This window comes from Aquarana catesbeiana, linkage group LG03, assembly GCF_042186555.1.
Source record: "Aquarana catesbeiana isolate 2022-GZ linkage group LG03, ASM4218655v1, whole genome shotgun sequence".
Classification (NCBI taxonomy): Eukaryota; Metazoa; Chordata; class Amphibia; order Anura; family Ranidae; genus Aquarana; species Aquarana catesbeiana.
In genome coordinates, this window is record NC_133326.1 from 545344369 (window position 1) to 545364880 (window position 20512).

Consider the following 20512-nt stretch of genomic DNA (forward strand, 5'->3'; position numbering starts at 1 on the left):
TGAGCACTGACAGGCTGACCCCCCCCACCCCTTCAACCTCTGCAGCAATGCTGGCAGCACTCATACTTCTATTTTTCAAAGACAACCTCTGGATATGACTCTGAGCACGTGCACTCAACTTCTTTGGTCGACCATGGCGAGGCCTGTTCTGAGTGGAACCTGTCCTGTTAAACCGACAACATATTTACACTGTTATACAAGCTGTACACTCACTACTTTACATTGTAGTAAAGTGTCATTTCTTCAGTGCTGTCACATGAAAAGATATACAGTAATAAAATATTTACAAAAATGTGAGGGGTGTACTCACTTTTGTGAGATACTGTGTGTATATATATTTATGGTCAGAGCCCTCCAACCGAGATAGACGTGAAACCACATAAAGACGCCATAAGACTCACAACATAACATACACCTGAGGTGTGCCCTGGTCAGCAGGTCAACATATAGATATATCTTCTCTTTGTGTGCACCAAATGCCTTTTGCAAGCCCAGATATTTTCCAAAAAAAGCCTGTGCAGAGAACAGAGCTATGGGAGCCCAGCAGGGTCCACCCACCACAGGCTGCCTGCAAAAAAATACCTAGGAGGGGAGGATACAAGACCAGGCAGTCACCCTGCATAAGGAGAGAGAGCGGCAGTGACTGGTCTTTCTTACTGGAAACTTGCACAGATGCAGGAGTTGTTTATGCTGGATTTCTGCACAGATCTGAAAGAAATACATACACAAAGGACACCAAGATTCAAAAAGGGATTCATATGATTCCTGCAATATTTGTTTACCCTGAATTTCTACTTTAAAGTGATTGTAAAGATTCCTTTTTTTTTCAATAAAAATAACAAACATGTTCTACTTACCTGCTCTGTACAGTGGATTTGCACAGAGCAGCCCGGATCCCTCGCTTCTCGGGTATCTCCTCGGCATTCCTGGCCCCTCCCTCCTGTTGAGTGCCCCCACAGCAAGCAGCTTGCTGTGGGGGCACCCGAGCCGAGCTGCAGCTCTGGGTGTCTATTCAGACACAGAGCTGTGGTTTGGCCCAGCCCCCTCTCTGGTTGGCTAACTGACTTTGATTGACAGCAGCGGGAGCCAATGGCGCTGCTGCTGTGTCTCGATCAATCATGAGGGAGAGTCCCGGAGAGCTAAGATACTTGTGGACAGAGATGGGGAATGTAGAATGCATTAAGATAAAAAACCTTTTGACTTTACAACCCCTTTAAAGTAGATTTAAACCCTAACGACATTTAGTTTGCTCTGTGCACTGTGCATAATGAACAGTAGCCTTTTTTTTCCAATAAAATGATGTTTTCATATTTTTTTCCATCCCAGTATTGCTGTTTTCCTGTAGCCTTTTTTAGCCACTTCCAGACTACATGCACTCTCACCAGTGTCCGCTGCAGATAATTGCTCTGGACTGGCTTCCTGATAGTGACAACATTGGGCTATGCTTGCTGCAATGTGTTTCGGTACGGCTGCTTGTAGTCTACACTAGGGGTGCAGCAGAACCATTTAGGAGAGAGTTGTCACTCCATAACAGGAAATGCCTGAACAAGGACTTGAAAAGCAGAATCACTAGAGATTACTTTAATGAAACTGCACTATTTACATTTAAAACTACCATTTTGTATAGGAATAATATAACACTGGAAATACAGCACCCGTTTGTGTGCAAAAACACTTACATGGGCTGCCGAGGGATGGTAAAAAAGGGGGTTGACCCATGGTTTTACTGACCGTCAAGCCACAAGTTAACATGGCGAGAAGCCATGTTGACCTGTCACCTTTCCCAGGTCCAACCACCACAAGATGCAAGTGCATGGGACTGCAACTGCTCTGCAAGTGGTTGCGGCGCAGTGCTCTGAGCTTTCAATGGTTAACTCAAGCAGTCAGGAGGCAACATTTCACATCTAAGCCACTTGTCAAATGCCTCTGAAAAACAATTCACTGCAGATCACTTTTGAGAGGTGCGGTAAGCACTGCTGCACGTCTATACAAGCCCTAGGCTACATTTACATATATGCTGGTGCAGGCATTCCCGCACCTGCATGCGGCCACATACAAAACAAGGTGCTGCACAAACAATGAAAAACACGGTGCAAAAACACAATGCAATTTCCGTATAGGTGCGTTTTAATAAAAGGTGCAGGGACCATTTCTCTGCAAAAAACGCAGGCATAGTAGACTATTCAAATAAATGGGCTGCCATGCCCGCACACCCAAGGCAGGTAGAGTTGCATTCATGTGAACCAAGGCTTACTATTAATGAGGCTGCATACTTCTAATTGTTAGGCACATGTGCAAGGGTTCATAAAGAAGAGAAGCTGTGAGTGGTTTCTCCTCTTCCTTGATATCTCATAACTGAGTAGATATCCGAACCAGAGAAAAACATAGGGTGGTGCCTTTGAAATGGTATCTAGTCACTAGTCACTACCCCACACCACTTCAAGTTCCTGAAAAATGAGACTGTGAATTTCAGCAGCCAGTCAGATTACCAATCTAGTTTTGCATTTCAACTAGGAGCAAACAGCAATTTAAGATGAAGGATTATTGCCCTTTTTTTTACTTCTAACCAGTTCTATATAGCTACAATCCCACCAGTTTCTTAATAGTTAGAGTTTATGAATTTCTTAACTTTTCTTTTCCTTCCTAAAACAGCATTACATTTATGGGAGGAGTTCCTCTTTAATTTGTGTTATTTTCAACACCTTTAGGGTCCCACCCTCGCTGGCGTTCTAGTAGCCGCCCACCATCGCAGAGTAGAATGGGACAACGCTCGGGTGATGAAGATTACAATGATAGTGATGGCAGTAGTGACCATGGCAGATATCCAACAAGGCTTGACAATCTAATGGACGATTGGTTTACGCCAAGTGCAGCGCAATCAGGAAAGGCACGAGTCAGATCTGTTGGGGTTACACCAATAGAAGGAATAAGATCTGCACTACCTAATAAAGGCCATGCAATGTCATCTAGAGCTGATAAGCCATTAAAATTTACGCCTCTCCATCAACCTGAGCCAATAAAATCTAGATTAACCTCTGAGTTCTCTACAACATCATACAACACCCTGAAAGCTGATTATGATTCATCAAATTCTGTTGGTGCAACACCAGTGCCGCTTCTTAAATCCTACCCTCATGTACCCTATGCAGGTGAGGCTCAGGGGAGACCAGAAGTTCCCCTTAGAATAGAGCAATCAGTTTCTTATCCAACATCGTATACTAGATCTAGCAGGCCAACACTTACAACCTTGAACAGTGTAACAAGCCTTACTTCACCACAACCCTCAACAATTTCAAGCACATCTAGTTCTTCAAGGGAATATCCAACTATTCCTCCAAAGCCAATTAATGCATTGACTTCATCATTGTTCAACAGGCAGGTGCACCTTTCTACAGGGGGTTCATCTAGTGCTGAAACAAGGGTCAGTCCATCTCTAACAGCATCCAGCAATTCAGAGATCACTTCAACAAAACGTCCATCTACTCCTAATCAAAAAACAGATATGGATCTGGGTAAGGGGCTGGGTTCATCAATGGCAAGGCTATCCATTGCTCCATCAACACCTTCAAAGGCAGCATTGTACACTACCACAGAAATGTCTTCTATAGCTCAACCCAAACCAGCCACCTCTGGTCATATGGGAGCATCTTCAAGTTCATTTAATGCTTTTGTTGAAGCTGACACACCCTCCAGGAAACTTCAAGCTAATGTAAAACCAATCATAAAAACAGACACAACAGGTGGTCCCCAATATTCACAAACTGATGAAGATTTTGAGTCATTTTGTCAGTCACTAAAGGCAACCAACTTTACAGCTACAAAACCTCAACCACCCACCACTATTCCTTCTGTATCACCTGGAAAATGTAAGTAGATGGGACAAGTTTATGGGGGGGTAAAATGTCTTTATTTAAAAGTGGTCCACTAATAAGGATGACCCCATATAAAGAATGTGTGAAAGCTTCACGAGTATTTTCCTCTATCAGATGGACCTCTAATAAAGATGCCTCCTTGTGAAATTTTTTAAAATCCTCACCAGCACAGTGACTTACCATACACTTTAATGGGTGTGTACCCCTAGCATCTGTAGTGTTATGCCCCGTACACGCTGTCGGATTTTCCGACGGAAAATGTGCGATCGGAGCGTGTTGTCGGAAATTCCGACCATGTGTGGGCTCCATCGGACTTTTTCCATCGGATTTTCCGACACACAAAGTTTGAGAGCAGGCTATAAAATTTTCCGACAACAAAATCTGATCGCGTCAATTCCGACCGTGTGTGGACAATTCCGACGCACAAAGAGCAACGCATGCTCAGAAGAAATTCCGAGACGGAACAGCTAGGGTCTGGTAAAATTAGCGTTCGGAATGGATAGAGCACTTTCGTCAGGCTGCAATGTTTAAAATTATTTAATACAGCGCACTCTCTTCTTCTTTATAATGCTAGAAGAATTAAGTAGTTTTGCTGCTCATATTCACACAGACTTCTCACAAACTTATTTCTTTATTATTTATCGTGATTCCCTCAATATATTTTGATTTGTCACATCTGACAAAAATTTTTTTTGTTTTTTTTATTTTTGTTTTGTATTTTTTTCAAGGCTGATGTTTGTTTTTTTTTTTTTTTTTTTTTTTACTCTAGAATATTTTTGTGTGTGTTTTGTGTGTCAAGATACACCATTATTATCTTGTATTATTTAATCTCAAGGAGATTGGTGTTGGTGTCTCTTGTTAATTTCACATTGTATTTTTGAAATGTACCTGCCTTCTCACAAACAAACTGTCCTTTATGAAGGAAAACACACATAGGCAAGTATAATTGTAACAAAAAATCCTTTATTAAGAGCTCAGAACCAAACAAAGAGGGAGGCAACACTGGAGAAACAGCAGAAATTGGCAAAGACTTGGACCCCCAGGGCACACATCAATTATTTTACAGCAAAATTGGTGGCCTGAGGAGTCCATATGTAAGGGAGTGCAGTCTGGTCCAGAAATTCCAGAGATCATGAAAGCAGCAGATGACATGTATGTCCACAGGCTGTGGTCATACAAGAGCCTACATATTTTGCCAGACCGGACTGAGCCCAGGGCCATCACTCTCTGGTCTTCCTTCTTCCTGGCTGTGGCTCTGGTGTTGGAGATGTGGCAGGAGGAGGAGTAGGACCTGGAGGAGGAGGAGGAGGACTATGTGTGAGGTCACAAATGTGGGTTGCACATGTGATTTGGCCCCTCAAGCCCTTATTTAGAGCTTCCAAAATTAAGAACTCACATAGGAGTCGTTGACCCTCCTCCATCTGCATCATTTTGCATGCAGTTAGGCCAGCAAAGTCCTCTTCCACACTGTGGGGTGTTCTGAGGGCCTCTGTAGCCTTCCAAAATAGGCCTATGGCAGCCTCCTCCAGGTTACTCCTCTTCCTGCCACTTTTTCTTTGAAGGTGGAGGGGAGGGACCTGGATATCAGGCAGCCTGCTTGGCCCGGCCACCTCCTGGCTGAGACTTCCCTGTGTATGAAAAAGGAACATGGTTTTAATTTTTGCTTCATCAATCACAAGCATAAATTAGTACTCCAAAATAACATCTAGTTAACATCATTGATTGGACAACCAGAAATATTTAGAAGAATGCTATACCTGGCTCAAGCTGTGCTCCTCCACATGTTGCTGCCTGGAAGGCCCAGGTTGGGCGTCAGAAGCCTCAGCTGGGGGGAAAGGAAGCATGGAAGGAAGAGTGGAGAGTGCTGGCCTGGGTTCAGTCTGACCTGCCAGAAAATGCAGTCTGTCATAGTACCACAGCCTGGGGACATAAATGTCATCTGCAGCTCCTGATCTCTGGGAATCCTGGACCTTCTTGCGCTCCCTTAGATAAGTGCTCCTCAGGCCACCAATTAGGATCTTCAAATAGATGATGTCTGCTGTGGGGATCACCGTCTTCACAAATTGTAGCAAATTATCCAGCGCTGCCTTCCTCTTTGTTTGGTTCTTATATTCAGGGTGGTTTATCTGCCACAGACAAGGCAGCTCCCTGAACATATCTGTGAAGATTGGCATAAAGTCATGATCCTTCAAGATATCCATTTTCACTGCAAGACACAACACAAGACAAACCCTAATGTTAGCCTAAAGTCTTCTAAACTTGTGCAAATACAGGCCTCAGTCTAGAAGCAGTATAGGCCCAATGTTAAATCTTACCTTTGCTATCATGATCAGCGCCTCCGTTACTCCTTCCTCCGCTCACAGATCGTACATACTACGCACGCGTGTTACGCTTTATAGACCCTGCACATGATCCGCCCGCCCCTGACGTTCTTTCTAGTCTATTCCCCACCCCTTCTCGTTCGGCGCAGTGGGGGAAGAGCACATGGCGGAGACACAGCAGGTGTCTGATAATTACACCAACGAGGAGGAGGAGGAAAGCCCCGGAGCCTGAAACGTCTGGATCCAGAAGGAGACGATTTAAGGCCTCAAATATGTCCTTTGGGGAGATGTTGGAGATGGTGGACACCCTAGAATAGCAGCCTAGATATAAGCTGTCTAAAAGGGTCCTCTACTGTAAACCGACATGTTTCGGAATGAATCCTTCTTCTGAGGTTATTTTTGGGGTCCACAAATTTCTATAAGACAATAATAGTAAGGTAACATAAGGAACAATGGATAAAAAATATATATATTATACAATGTTGCAGTCAAAGGATCTGGAATACTAGAAAGACACTTACATTGGACATGTGATAAACAATGGAAAAACAACTTCAGATGGAGTCGGGGTGACTGGTAGATCTGGTCGTGGAAGAGGTGGCAGAAAACCTCCGTATCCAGTATGCGATGCCACAAGAACCCACCCAGAAGTAAGGGGTTCAGCCAGGCTGACAAGGAGCAGCTAGGAGGGAGGATGTTGTAGAAGTGGTCTGTAAATGAAGAATCAAAATATAAAGGTTCGACTTTTCTGATTGTAAGCTAGAAAAAAAAAAGAGTAAAAAAAAAAACTCAGTAGTGTGCACAGAAGACCAGTGAGTCAAAGAGAAGGAAGTAAGCTCTCATATGACAACAATGGGGGAGTGCACAGCAGCATGGAGGTGTTGGGGGTATATCAAAAAAGACTGACCTTAGTTACTGCTGTAGTTGTGCATGCATCTTCTCAGAATACAAACCCAGCGCCAAATGGAAGAGAACACCATCAGGCACTGGGTTGTATAAAAAGGGGAGTTGATTACCTGTAATGGTATACAGGAGTACCAAACTACCTCCTACTCATTAATGGCCGGAACCCCTGTAAAAGCCTGGCCTATGGCCTAGAGGAGGGGCCAGGCACGGGCAGGGTGGGCCCTCCAGGCGCGATGACACACGGTGCAACCCCGCCCTAAGGGTTGGATGATGGCACGCGTTGCTGCCCACCGACACGTTGCTAGGCCACACCCACGGCCGGGAAGCCGCAGGTGCAGCGTGAAGTCTCCGTGCATGCACAGTGACCACTGCTTCCTAAAAAGAAGGACTGCCCAAGGCTGTGGACAGTCCTCAGGTGTCGGTCAGCACGCAGAACAGGACAGCCGGAAACTGCACCCCCAGTGGTCAGAAAGGTCAATACGGCTCCATCTAAGTACAGACAAAAAAAAAAGGAAGGGGGGGGAATACATGTAGGAAAGAAATTGCAAATAATAAGGAAAACAGAAAAAATAGATGGTAGGAGTAGAAGGGAAGGATGGAAACTGGTGTCAACATGGATGGCAGATGGAGGGGGGAATTACATAAACCAGCTACTCAGGGTCAGGCAAAGAAGTATCAATGTGCATGTATGGAATATAGAAATGATGCTCCCTATGAAATTATTGTAATTACAGAAGGAGCTCACAACCCCCAGATGCAAAGCCCGCGAAAAATGGCTTAAAGGTAAAGGCCTCATTCAGGTCTGGGGGTGAGGTGGCATTAAGATGGTGGATCCACCTTAGTTCTCTTTGTAGGAGGATTTTGTTGATATCGTTACCCCTGGGGTTGGGGTGGGCACAATTCAACACAAAAAAGACAGGGATTAGATTGTGCGTGTACTGTAGCCATGTGGCAACCAACTGGTACCTCCGGGTCTTTTTTGCGTATGCTGGTGATGTGCTTATGCAAACATTTGGAGAATTCCTGAATAGTCTTTCCAATGTAAAAGCATCCGCATTTACATTGTAAGAGATATACGACAAATTGAGTACGACAATTCGCATAGTGCTTGGGACAGAAAGTCTCCCCATTGGGGAGTGAGATGTTGGCACTGTTGTCTATGAAGGGGCAGTAAGAGCAGGAGATGGAAATGTACCATAGATCTTGCAACTATCTCCTCTGTGCTGGAGATATTTGATCTGGAAAACTCTATCACCCACAGAGAGGACTCAACTGTAGGTGATAGCTGGTTGGTCGGGGATGAAGGGGCCAAGAGTGGAGTTCATAGACAAGAGATGCAAATATTTCTTGATGATTCGCCTGACTTTAAGATGTTGTGTAGAATAAGTGGTGATAATTCTGGATGTGGTGTCTGTTGGGCATGTTTTGGTGTTGAAGAGTAAATCATATCTAGATGCTTTATTGGCCCGTTTGAAGACCTTCTTGAGGGAGGTATTGGAATACTCCCTCTCAAGAAGGCGTCTCTTGAGATTGTCAGCTTCCCTTTTGAACCGTGTCTCGTCCGAACAGTTGTGTTTGGCCCGGAGATATTGACTGTAAGGGATGGATGATATGAGTGGTTGGGGGTGAAAGCTAGAGGCAAACTGTGGAGTTGCCAGCTGTAGGTTTGCGATATAGCTCACTTGAAATGCCACCTGAGCTACTTGAAATGCCACCTGAGCTATCGTTATGGATGTGAACATCCAAAAAGGTGATTTGGATGGAACCGAATGAGAATGTGAATTTGAGATTGTGGTCGGTATTAGAGCTGCACGATTCTGGCTAAAATGAGAATCATGATTTTTTTGCTTAGAAGATAGATCACGATTCTCTCACGATTCTCACGGCGTAACATCATCTTTCACATTAAACAAAATAATTAGGCTAACTTTACTGTTTCGTTTTTTTTTTATTTATTGAAGTGTATTTTTCCCAAAAAAATTACGTTTGAAAGACCACATAAAATATTGCAACAATCACCATTTTATTCCCTAGGGCCTCTGCTAAAAAAAAAAAAAAAAAAATTATATATATATAAATATAATGTTTGGGAGTTCCAAGTAATTTTCTAGCAAAAAACTCTGATTTTAACTGTAAGAAACAAGTGACAGAAAAAGGTTTAGACTTTAAGTGGTTAAACTTCCTGCATATTCACACAGAAGTTTTATCCCTTTGATCTAAGACAGAAGAGTTACAATGTTGTTAAAAACTTGGCAGACTGCCCTGTTTGGCAGACTGCCAGAGTGAGCAGAGAACTCTTTATACTTGTTACATGAAAGAATCAGGAAAAAATGCAATACAGATCATCAGTGGGGGTGAATCGAGATCACGATCTTTTAACGATTAATTGTGCAGCTTTAGTCGGTATCATTGATGCATGTCATGAATCCTGTCAAAGCTTTAACGGAGCCCTGCCAGAAAATGAAGATGTTGTCTATGTAGCAGTGCCAAGCTACAATGCAATTAGTAAAATACTCCAAGTTCTTGTCCATGAGGGTACGCTTCCACTCCCCCAGGTACAAGTTGGCATAGGAGGGGGCACAGCGCCTCCCCATATCCACAACCTGCATGTGGAGGTAGTGGGAGCCATGCGTTGTGTTGGAGGATAAAGTGTAGTAATACCAAATGGACTAGTTGAGGGGTAGTTCATTCTCACTCCTTTGGGATAGTGTATGGTGAATGGCTTCTAGACCTCGGTCATGAGGTATAGAACTGTAGAGAGCTTCTACGTCGATGGCGACGAGAAGAGTGTCGCCATCGACAGGGGTTCCCTCCAAGATTTGTAGCAGATGTATGGTGACCCTCACATAGGAGTACAAACTAATGACAAAGGGTCTCAAGTGTTGGTGGACCATTTGACTCAGGTTCTCAGTGAGGCTGCCCCTACCCGAGACAATAGGTCGAGCAGGGAAATGTTGGGGATCTTTGTGAACATTTGGGAGTGCATAGAAAGTGGCACTGCGGGGAAAAGGAGTGCGGATAAATTCCCATGTATTTTTGGGTATAATGTTATTGTAGTATGCCTGATCAACTAGGGCATAACATTTATGAATAAAGGAATTGGCAAATGTCTTGGGTATAATCCTATACCAATCATTGGACAAAATTTTGTTGCACATGTCGATATAGAATTGGTTATCCATAACTACTATATTGCCCATCTTGTCAGAGGCTTTGATTGTGATGTTTTGGTTTTTGGACAGGGAATTTAGGGCCTTAGTTTCGCTATGTGAAAGATTATTGTGTGATCTCGGTTTTGTGTTGAGTTTGGAGATGTCTTTTGAAACCAGTTTAAGAAAGGTGGCCGCATTGTTGTTGGAACTCAAGGGGGGATACATATCAGATCTTTTTTTCAGGGTGGAGATACTCGTGGATATAGTGGGGGGGGGGGGAACTACCAGAGCATCTGGGTACCTGAGGAGTGAATCAATATCTATAGAGTCAATAGCGTTTGTTCATTCTCTTCTAATAGAGTGATCAAATGGTCAAGGGCTTGTAGATCCTTCTGAGTATACTTAGAGTCAGGGAAGTTTGCTTTTTGGAAAATAAGCTTTTGAGCAGTACATTCCATACAAACAAGTGTAAGGGCTCTTTCACACGGGGCGGATCAGTGATGATCCGCCCGTGAACACCCGCTTGCTCATCGGGGATTGCTCCGCTGATCCCCGCTGAGCAGGAAGATGACAGGTCCGTCGCTGCACAGAACCTGTCAGAGCGCCGCTCTCCCCTATGGGGGATCGGATGATGACGGACCGTAGAGTCCGTCGTCACCCGATCCGATCTGAAAATGGATGGAAAAGTAGGGTTTTCGGATCGGAGCGGGTCAGATGTCAGTTGACGTTCATCCGCTGACATCCGCTATTCAATAGGGATACATGTATGTCCGTTTTTCATCCAAAAACGGAAGGATGAAAAATGGACATACGGATCGTCCGTGTGAAAGAGCCAATTCAAATTTGTCAAGATCGAAATCAGGACAAAAGGTTAGACCCTTTGACGGCACATTGATTTCATCCATAGAGAGGATATGGGTGGAATGGTTGATAACCTTTAGTGAAGTTTGGTGCTGCGGGTGTTCATTTTTGGTGTGTGTTTGACAAATGTCTTGATGCTGCTTTGGTGTGTGGGCACATTGCCCCGTATTTTCTCTCAAAAAGTGTAATTGGGTGGTTGTGCAGAGAAATGTGAGGGTGTTGGTGTAGTAATGGATGTGGTATGTAGCGTCCCACCAATGGTGGGAGCTGGATATGAGATGACCATATTACCTTGTGTGGTATTGTGGGAGTCAGTGACCACTATGTTGCCTGGGAGTGGAGGGTATTGTTTCATAAGAGAACTATCATGTTAATCAGCAGCACAATGCCACCGTTTGTGTCACCTAGAGCCCCTGGGGTTGGTGGAGAAAGACTGTGAGAGGGAAGAGGAAGAGGGTGAACAAACAGGTACTTCCGACTGAGTTCCAATTCCATCTATGTTAGAATAGTTTTTTGTATAAGTTGTGATCATGGTGCCATTTATAGGCCTTGTGATCTTGGAAAGGGTTCTTGTCATGCAATCATTTTTTAGTATTTTTGGTGAGTATCTCTTTATTACATTTTTCCAAATGTGCTTTGAGTTTTGTTTCGGATTCCAAAAACAACGGGTGTGTCTTCAGTGGAATCATTTGGATATTAAGCCCATCAAGTATTTTGTCCAGATCACTCAGATGTTTGATATTCACCAATAAGAAACTTCATCATAATGTTAGAACGTTGTTTAACCACTTGACCACTGGGCACTTAAACCCCCTTCCTAACCAGACCAATTTTCAGCTTTTGGTGCTCTCATGCTTTGAATGACAATTACTCAGTCATACAACACTGTACCCATATGAAATTTTTGTCATTTTTTTCCCTCAAATAGAGCTTTCTTTTGGTGGTATTTAATCACTGCTGGGTTTTTTATTTTTTGCGCTATAAATCAAAAAAGACTGAAAAAAAAAAATTTGTTTCTGTTAAAATTTATTGCAGAGTATTATCAAGTATTATCAAGTATTGGCAGAATATTGGCAGAGTATTGGCGAGTATTGCAGAGTATTGGCGAGTATTGCACAGTGTTGCAGAGTATTGCACAGTGTTGCAGAGTACTGGCAGAGTATTGCACAGTTTTGCAGAGTATTGGCAGAGTATTGACACTGAGCAGCGCTGTGGGCACTACACATCCAGCCCACATCTCTCCCCCTCTCCCCTCGCACTGTACCGATCGGTACAGAGAGGGGAGGGAGGAACCGGCGTCATGACGTGACGCCGGTTTGTTTACAAGTGATCGCTCCGTCATTTGACGGAACGAACACGTGGTAAACGGCCACGATCCGCGGTCACGGATGTTCCCGAGTGCGCGCCCCAGGGGGCGAGCGGGAGCAACTTTCTGGAATGACATCCCATGGACGTGCACCCAGAATAAGCCGACCGCGCTGTAGCCGTCTTTCGACTATGGCCCGGTCGGCAAGTGGTTAAGGTTGTTCTCCCAAGCCAGTTTGAAATCCGGGTCCATACTCTCAAAAAAGGGAAAGATCTGGACCCGGAGTGCAAAGGAATTGATGTCTTCTTTTCCTTGAAGGATTAAATGTGCCAAAAAAGTAATGATTTTTCTCTCAAGCATTTGACTAATGCCCCGTACACACAGTTGGATTTTCCGACAGAAAATGTTCGATAGGAGCTTGTTGTCAGAAATTCCGACCGTGTGTAGGCTCCATCCATCGGACATTTTCCATTGGAATTTCCGTCACACAAAATTTGAGATCTGGATCTCAAATTTCCCGACAACAAAATCTGTTGTCGTAAATTCTGATCGTGTGTACACAATTCTGACGCACAAAGTTCCACGCATGGTTGGAATCAAGCAGAAGAGCAACACTGGCTATTGACCTTCCTTTTTCTCAGCTCGTTGTACATGTTGTACCTCACTACGTTCTTGACGTTCAGAATTTCCGACAAGATTTGTGTGACCGTGTGTATGCGAGACAAGTTTGAGCCAACATCCATCGGAAAAAACCCTAGGATTTTGTTGTCGGAATGTCCGGTCGTGTGTACGGGGCATAAGACTAAAGAAAACAAAAGTAATGTCCGATTCAACCAATTGTTTCTGCTCAAAGTTAGATTCTAGTTCAGACATAAGTGTCCCGTTCTTGTGCCTTGTAGGCAGCCATGGCTAAAGAGAGGGGGACCAGGGGAAAAACAAGAGGGGGAGAAAAGGGAGAAAGCAAAGGGCAATGAATGTACGTGCACAAAGAAGAAATGCCTCGGACTGAAAAACACAGAAACGTAATATATATATTATAATGTTGATAAAAACGTGATTTACAAAAGTTGTATATTCCACCACGGCTCTGTAGTGTAAAGGATAGGATTTTTGAGGCACAGCTATTTATATAGGTATGTTAATCCAAAAAAGAGTTAATGGTGAAAAAAACTCTAAATTAATAAAAACTAAGGCAAATATCACACTAAAAATACTGAAAGTGATGCCCCAATTCTATCTAATACCAAAAAGATGTTTGAATGTTTAAAAATAAAACAGTGGATAATTAAAGTAATGGAGAAAAAAACTCTCACATAAAAAAACTAAAGCAGATATCACAAACATAGTTGTGATAGTTATAAAATTAATATAATAAAGCTAAATAATAAACACATAAATGACGTAATGGATATAAAACGTGAAAAGGAGGATTGGCTTAACCTATCATTTAAAAAGAAAAAATATATAAGCAAAAGTCCCAGTTTCAAATAGTTCCAAAAAAGATCAACCAACAGAGGAGTCCAAATATAGTGTAAAGGCGATGCTCCACAGAAAAATATAGTGAAAAAACAGTCCTGCATCCAAGATAATTTACACCCAAGTGAGTAATAAGGCTCCTTACCGACTACAGATGACCACCATAAAGGTAGTCTCACCAGGCACAGGGAAATTCAGGTCTCCCAAAAATCCCTTACAGGTGGAGGTGAGTGATACCAACTGAGTGTACCACAATCATAGCCTCAACTGCAGATGTCGGTATAGATTTTTGGGAGACCTGAATTTCCCTGTGCTTAATGAGACTACCTTTATGGTGGTCATCTGTAGTCGGTAAGGAGCCTTATTACTCACTTGGGTGTGAACTATCTTGTATGCAGGACTGTTTTTTCACTATATTTTTCTGTGGAGCATCGCCTTTACACTATATTTGGACTCCTCTGTTTGTTGATCTTTTTTACACTATTTGAAACTGGGACTTTAGCTTATATATTTTTTCTTTTTAAATGATTGGTTAAGCCAATCCTCCTTTTCATGTTTTATATCCATTACTTCATTTATGTGTTTATTATTTACCTTTATTATATTAATTTTATAACTATCTATGTTTGTGAGATCTGCTTTAGTTTTTTTTTTATGTGAGTTTTTTTTCCATTACTTTAATTATCCACTGTTTTATTTGTAAACATTCAAACATCTTTTTGGTATTGGGTAGAATTGGGTCATCACTTTAAGTATTTTTAGTGTGATATTTGCCTTCGTTTTTATTAATTTAGAGTTTTTTTCACCATTAACTGTTTTTTGGATTAATATACCTATCACATCATTATATTAGCGCTGCATCCTCTTTTTATTTTATTGTATTTGAGTTTAGTATTGGACTTTATGGTGCTGGCAGCCTTCTATTTTTACCTTTTTTCAATGGATTTATTTTTCTAGCGCAGTGTTAACCCCTGGGTTCTTTTATAAAAGCTATTTATATAAAATATATTTCCTTTATTATAGATAAACACAAAAACATGCAAATATGCCATGCAACATTTCATAAAATACTGTAGATCCATGATACAATCTTACTCATTGGTTTCACCATAACATTTTATAATAGTATAGACATATGCTGGTCTTATATGGTCGGATGTGTTTCATGGAATAAATCCACTTCTTCAGGAGCTGCCAGTCTATTTAATGTATCAAAATGATAGGAAAAAAAAAGAGTATAGATACAGTGCCTTGAAAAAGTATTCATACCCCTTGGAATTTTATGTCATAGACCAACACAAAGTGGCACATAATTGTGAAGTAGAAAGAAAATGATAAATGGTTTTCAACATTTTTTACAAATAAATATCTGAAAAGTGTGGCATGCATTTGTATTCACCCCCTGAGTCAATACTTTGTAGAACCATCTGCAGTTACAGCTACAAGTCTTTTGGGGTAAGCCTCTACCAGCTTAGCACATCTAGAGAGTGACATTTTTGCCAATTCTTCTTTGCAAAATAGCTCAAGCTCTGTCAGATTGGATGGAGAACGTCTGTGAACAGCAATTTAAGTCTTGCCACAGATTCTCAATTGGATTTAGGTCTGGACTTTGACTGGGCCATTCTAACACATGAATATGCTTTGATCTAAACCATTCCATTGTAGCTCTGGCTGTATATTTAGGGTCGTTGTCCTGCTGGAAGGTGAACGTCCGCCCCATTCTCAAGTCTTTTGCAGACTCTAACAGGTTTTCTTCTAAGATTGCCCTGTATTTGGCTCCATCCATCTTCCCATCAACTCTGACCAGCTTCCCTGTCCCTGCTGAAGAAGAGCATCCCCACAACATGATGCTGCCACCACCATGTTTCATGGTGGGGACGGTGTGTTCAGGGTGATGTTAGTTTTCTGCCACACATAGCGTTTTGCTTTTAGGCCAAAAAATTAAATTTTGGTCTCATCTGACCAGAGCACCTTCTTCCACATGTTTGCTGTGTCCCCCTCATGACTTCTCGCAAACTGCAAACAGGACTTCTTATGGCTTTCTTTCAGCAATGGCTTTCCTCTTGCACTCTTCCATAAAGGCCAAATTTGTGGAGTGCACGACTTGTGGACAGATTCTCCCACCTGAGCTGTGGATCTCTGCAGCTCCTCCAGAGTCACCATGGGCCTCTTGGCTGCTTCTCTGATTAATGTTCTCCTTGCCCAGCCTGTCAGTTTAGGTGGGCGGCCATGTCTTGGTAAGTTTACAGTTGTGCCATACTCTTTCCATTTTCGGTTGATGGATTGAACAGTGCTCCGTGAGATGTTCAAAGCTTGAGATATTTTTTTATAACCTAACCCTGCTTTAAACTTCTCCACAACTGTATCTCTGACCTGTCTGGTGTGTTCCTTGGCCTTCATGAAGCTGTTTGTTCACTAAGGTTCTCTAACAAACAATCTCTAAGTTACACACAGGTGGACTCTATTTGTTTTTGGTTGTAACATGACAAAATGTGTAAAATTTCAAGGGATGTGAATACTTTTTCAAGGCACTGTATACATATATTATAATCACGAAGTATCAGTATGACCTGAAGATCCAGCCACCCAGTTTATGCCACAGCCAGGGACATAGGGGGCGGGAAGTATAGTGAATGCTGCTAATATGTCTGGAGATTTAGGTGTCAGTGACCTCAGATCACTGAAGAACTAAGCCTATACATTTAGTCCAAAAGGTTTTAGAATATTTAGGCCATTTTGAGAAAATTAATGCAGAGGTGATTCTTCTCTTTGCTTTTACTTTAGCATCACTAAAGAAAACACCAGAAATTTGTCTCGCCCATATCTGGAAGCACTGCAGTCTGGAAGGTGAGTGACCAGTGTCCCCTTCCCTGTTCTGTTTTATAAAAAGATTTAGAACTTTTCTAGAGATGACAGTTCATGTTTTTCTTGGTTCACAGATAAGTGCCCTAACATGCACTACGACTTACCATACTGCTGGCAGGTGTTTAATGGAAGAGCTTGGGATGACCTCCCTAAAATGGAGGATATAGAGAAGGCTTTCAGCGATCCCAAAATAGACAGGTATCTCATTTACCAGCATTTACCAGAACATCCACCTTGTAATTTATATGTTAAAAGAGAATTGCAGAAGAATACAACACCGGGCACCCTGGTATTGTTATATGAAGCCTTGAATCCTTTTATTTCCACAATCTCTTCTAAAGCTACTAAAGTAATTTCTGGTCCACTAATACTGATTTATTGTCAGTGTGTGAATTTACTAGCCACCTTCTTGGCATTGCAGGTATCAACTGCTGATCGACTTTCAGGCCATGAAATCTGGTTCCCAGCCAGTCCGCAGGCTTACCACCCCATCATCTGTTACCCAGCCCCCAGAATACGTACTGACCACTGAGTGGTGTTGGTACTGGAAGAATGAGTCTGGTACCTGGACTGAATATGGCCAACTGGTAAGTGAAATTGATATAGGCAATTGGTAAGTGAAATTGATATAGGCAATTGGTAAGTGAAGTACCATACTTTTGGGGGTTTTTTTTTCAAAAGGCCCCCAGTAGGCGATAAAAACAAAAATTCACTGTTATTCCTACCTTTAATCCAGAGCTGTTCGACATAGTACCAAAGTAAACACAATGGAGGTTACCTGAGAGAAGAGGTTGATACCTCATTATTATCCCTTTTAAGTGGAGAGCTAGGTTGAGGGTGTGGATTAGATTTAGGAACTACTGTAGGTTGAGGATTAAGGTGAATTAGAGAATCGGTTGAAGATGGGAGGTTATGGCGAGAGTAAAGGATCTAGGTTTGTGTTGAGGATAAAGCTGAGGTGGAAGGGTTGTGATTAAGTTGATGGTTAATTCAAGGGATAGATACCAGTTTGCTTGTGAGGTATAAAAACATCCAGTACCGATCCATGCCTCCATTATTAAGTGGACCAATTCCTAATTATCTGCTTTTGCATAACTACTGGTAAAATAACAGTTGCTCTTTTACAGATATCATATCACCTTGCAAAATGGTTACTGCTCTATTGTATGATATATGCCCCAATCTGATTTTGGGGTTAGATGCTTTGTTTCACGCAGAATAATAAATATTTGTGTCTCTGCTTTTCTAGAACACAGAGAACATGAGTGCCAAGATTCAATCATCAGATCTGGAGACCATCTACCTGTCTGACCCCAGTGGGACAATCCCTTTTACTGCTGGAAACCAGACCTACATTATTGACTGCCGAGGTATGCACCAGGTTCTTTATATTAAATCAGCAAAATGTACCTGTTCATTGAAGTTAAAATAATTTAACATGGCAGCAGTCTTGACAGTGTGTAAACTGAAAGACTTCTGGGTTTTGTTATATATGATGTTAAATGCTTTAGTGAAGCAATGTTAATAATTCTGTATACAGGGAACCAGATCTATGGCTTAATTTAACCACTTGACTCCCAGGCCAATTCTGACACTTCTCTCATACATGTAAACATCTGTATTTTTTTACTAGATAATTACAGTATTTTTACAGTATTTCCTGAAAGCAAAGGCTCTGGAGAAAAAAAAAAAATTTGGTTGCAATTTTTTTGTGTCGCACAATATTTGCGCAGCGGTTTTTCAAATGCAAATTTTTTGAAAAAATATAACTTAAAGCGGAGTTCCACCCAAAAGTGCAAGCTCCACTTATCTGTCTCCCCCCCTCCGGTGCCACATTTGGCACCTTTCGGGGGGGAGCAGGTACCTGGCGAGGTACATCAGAAGTTTGGCCTCCAAATCCTTCCCTGCCGCTGGACCATTCAGAAGTGCAGCACGCTTCACGCATGCACAGTAGGGAATCGGCTGTGAAGCCACAAGGCTTCACTACTGGTTTCCCTAACAGGCTATGGCAGCGGCAGCACCCAAGAGCCAATGGTAACATCGGCTGGGGTGCCGACATTGCTGGATTCCAGGACAGGTAAGTGTCCTAATATTAAAAGTCAGCAGCTAGAGTATGTGTTGTCACTGACTTTAAATGTTTTCGTAGGGGGGCTGGAGCAACGCTTTAATACATTTTAGTGCACATAAAAACAATTTAATACCCACTTGTTTGGTAAAATATAAACTATGATGTTATGTTAAGTAAATAAATACCTAACATGACACGCTTTAAAATTGCACACACCCATGGAATGGTGACAAACTATGGTACTTATAAATCTCCATAGGCAACGCTTTAAAAGCCTTAACAGGTTACCAGTTTACATCTACACAGGAGGTCTGGGCTAGAATTATTGCGCTCTCTCTGACATTTGATACCTCACATGTGTGGTACGATCACCCTTAACACATGCATGTGGGATTGACATGAGTATTCGCATTTGCACGGGGGCAATCCATTTTATTTAAATTTTTTTTTTTGTACTGTCTCTTTAAAAAAAAATTGATCAACTTTATTGCTGTCAAACAACATCCCTTGTGATGGCTTGTGTATAGCCGCTTGGATCACTTTTACATTATAGGGAATTGCTGGCTAAAAAAAAAGATACCAGGGCCATAACTACAGCTGCAGCCATGACTTTGGTAGACCCACTAAAACCAGAGGACGTTCGGGTATGTCCATCTGTGGCAAGTGGTTAAGTTGCAAATTACTTGAGTCATCAACCCAACATGGTAATGACCACTATGCTAGACTTAACTACAGTAAACACCACAACCAGTGCCGGGACAAGGTCATCTAGAGCCCAGGACAAACATGCCAAACTGCGCCCCCCGATGCATGAGCATTTTGTGTCAGTAAAAATCTCCTCTAATCTGCATGCTTACCCTAAGCTAAAATTCCCCCTCCTCCCAGCACAAATCTGCCCCCTGCTAAGATTCCCACTCTCAGCACAAATCTCCCCCCCCCCCACGCCCTAAATCCCCCCCCCCCTCCCCGCTTAAATGCCCACACCAAAAAAAAAAAAAATTCGCCCTCACCCTTCCTAGCACAAGTCCTCACCCCTAAAAATTTCCTCTTCTAGTACACATCTTCTCCCCCCCCCCACTTCAAATCTCCTCCTCCCAGCACAAATTCCCCCCCAAATCCCCCTCCCTACATGAATCCACCTAAATCACCACTCTTAGCATCCCCCTCAATCTCCCCTCCTAGAACAATACCCTGTGCCATCCCCCAAAATATCCCCTTCCAACACAAATCCCCTCCCCCCCAATCTCCTTGTGGCACCCCCCGCAGCTCACATGATACCACAGTGCCCAGGGCAGCTGCCCCCCTCATGACCACCCCTTGTCCTGGCCCTGGCCACAACACTATTTTGAAGTAAAATTGGCCTTGACGGCCATTTAATAACAAATAACCAAATATAACAAAAACATTCCTTAAAACAGAAACAATGTTAATAATACAGTAGCAATAAACATAAGGTTGCCAATCTTTGGAGGCACAAAGTATGAAACATCCACATCGTATCTACGTAACTACTTACATGGTCCTCAGCTGCACCACACCAGCTCGTAAACAAACCCAACTCTCTGCAGATACCTCTCAGTTCAACTTACCAGTTAAACCACCATTAACTGGTATTCCACATGGGACTCCAAACCTTAGATGGGACCCTAATATGATAATCACAGCAGGTTTTAAAATGCCTCCAA

At 42.5% G+C, this 20512-nt stretch overlaps 1 protein-coding gene across 1 annotated transcript in view; it reads left to right on the plus strand.

Annotated features, from left to right (window-relative positions):
• LOC141132732 (zinc finger CCCH-type antiviral protein 1-like) overlaps positions 1-20512 on the plus strand; it is a 92174-nt gene that overhangs the window by 23207 nt on the left and 48455 nt on the right. Inside the window, exons 4-8 of the mRNA XM_073621496.1 lie at positions 2709-3866; positions 16679-16741; positions 16834-16957; positions 17181-17346; positions 18009-18129. Of these exons, the coding sequence (XP_073477597.1) occupies positions 2709-3866; positions 16679-16741; positions 16834-16957; positions 17181-17346; positions 18009-18129 (1632 nt within the window). The remainder of the gene's footprint in view (positions 1-2708; positions 3867-16678; positions 16742-16833; positions 16958-17180; positions 17347-18008; positions 18130-20512) is intronic.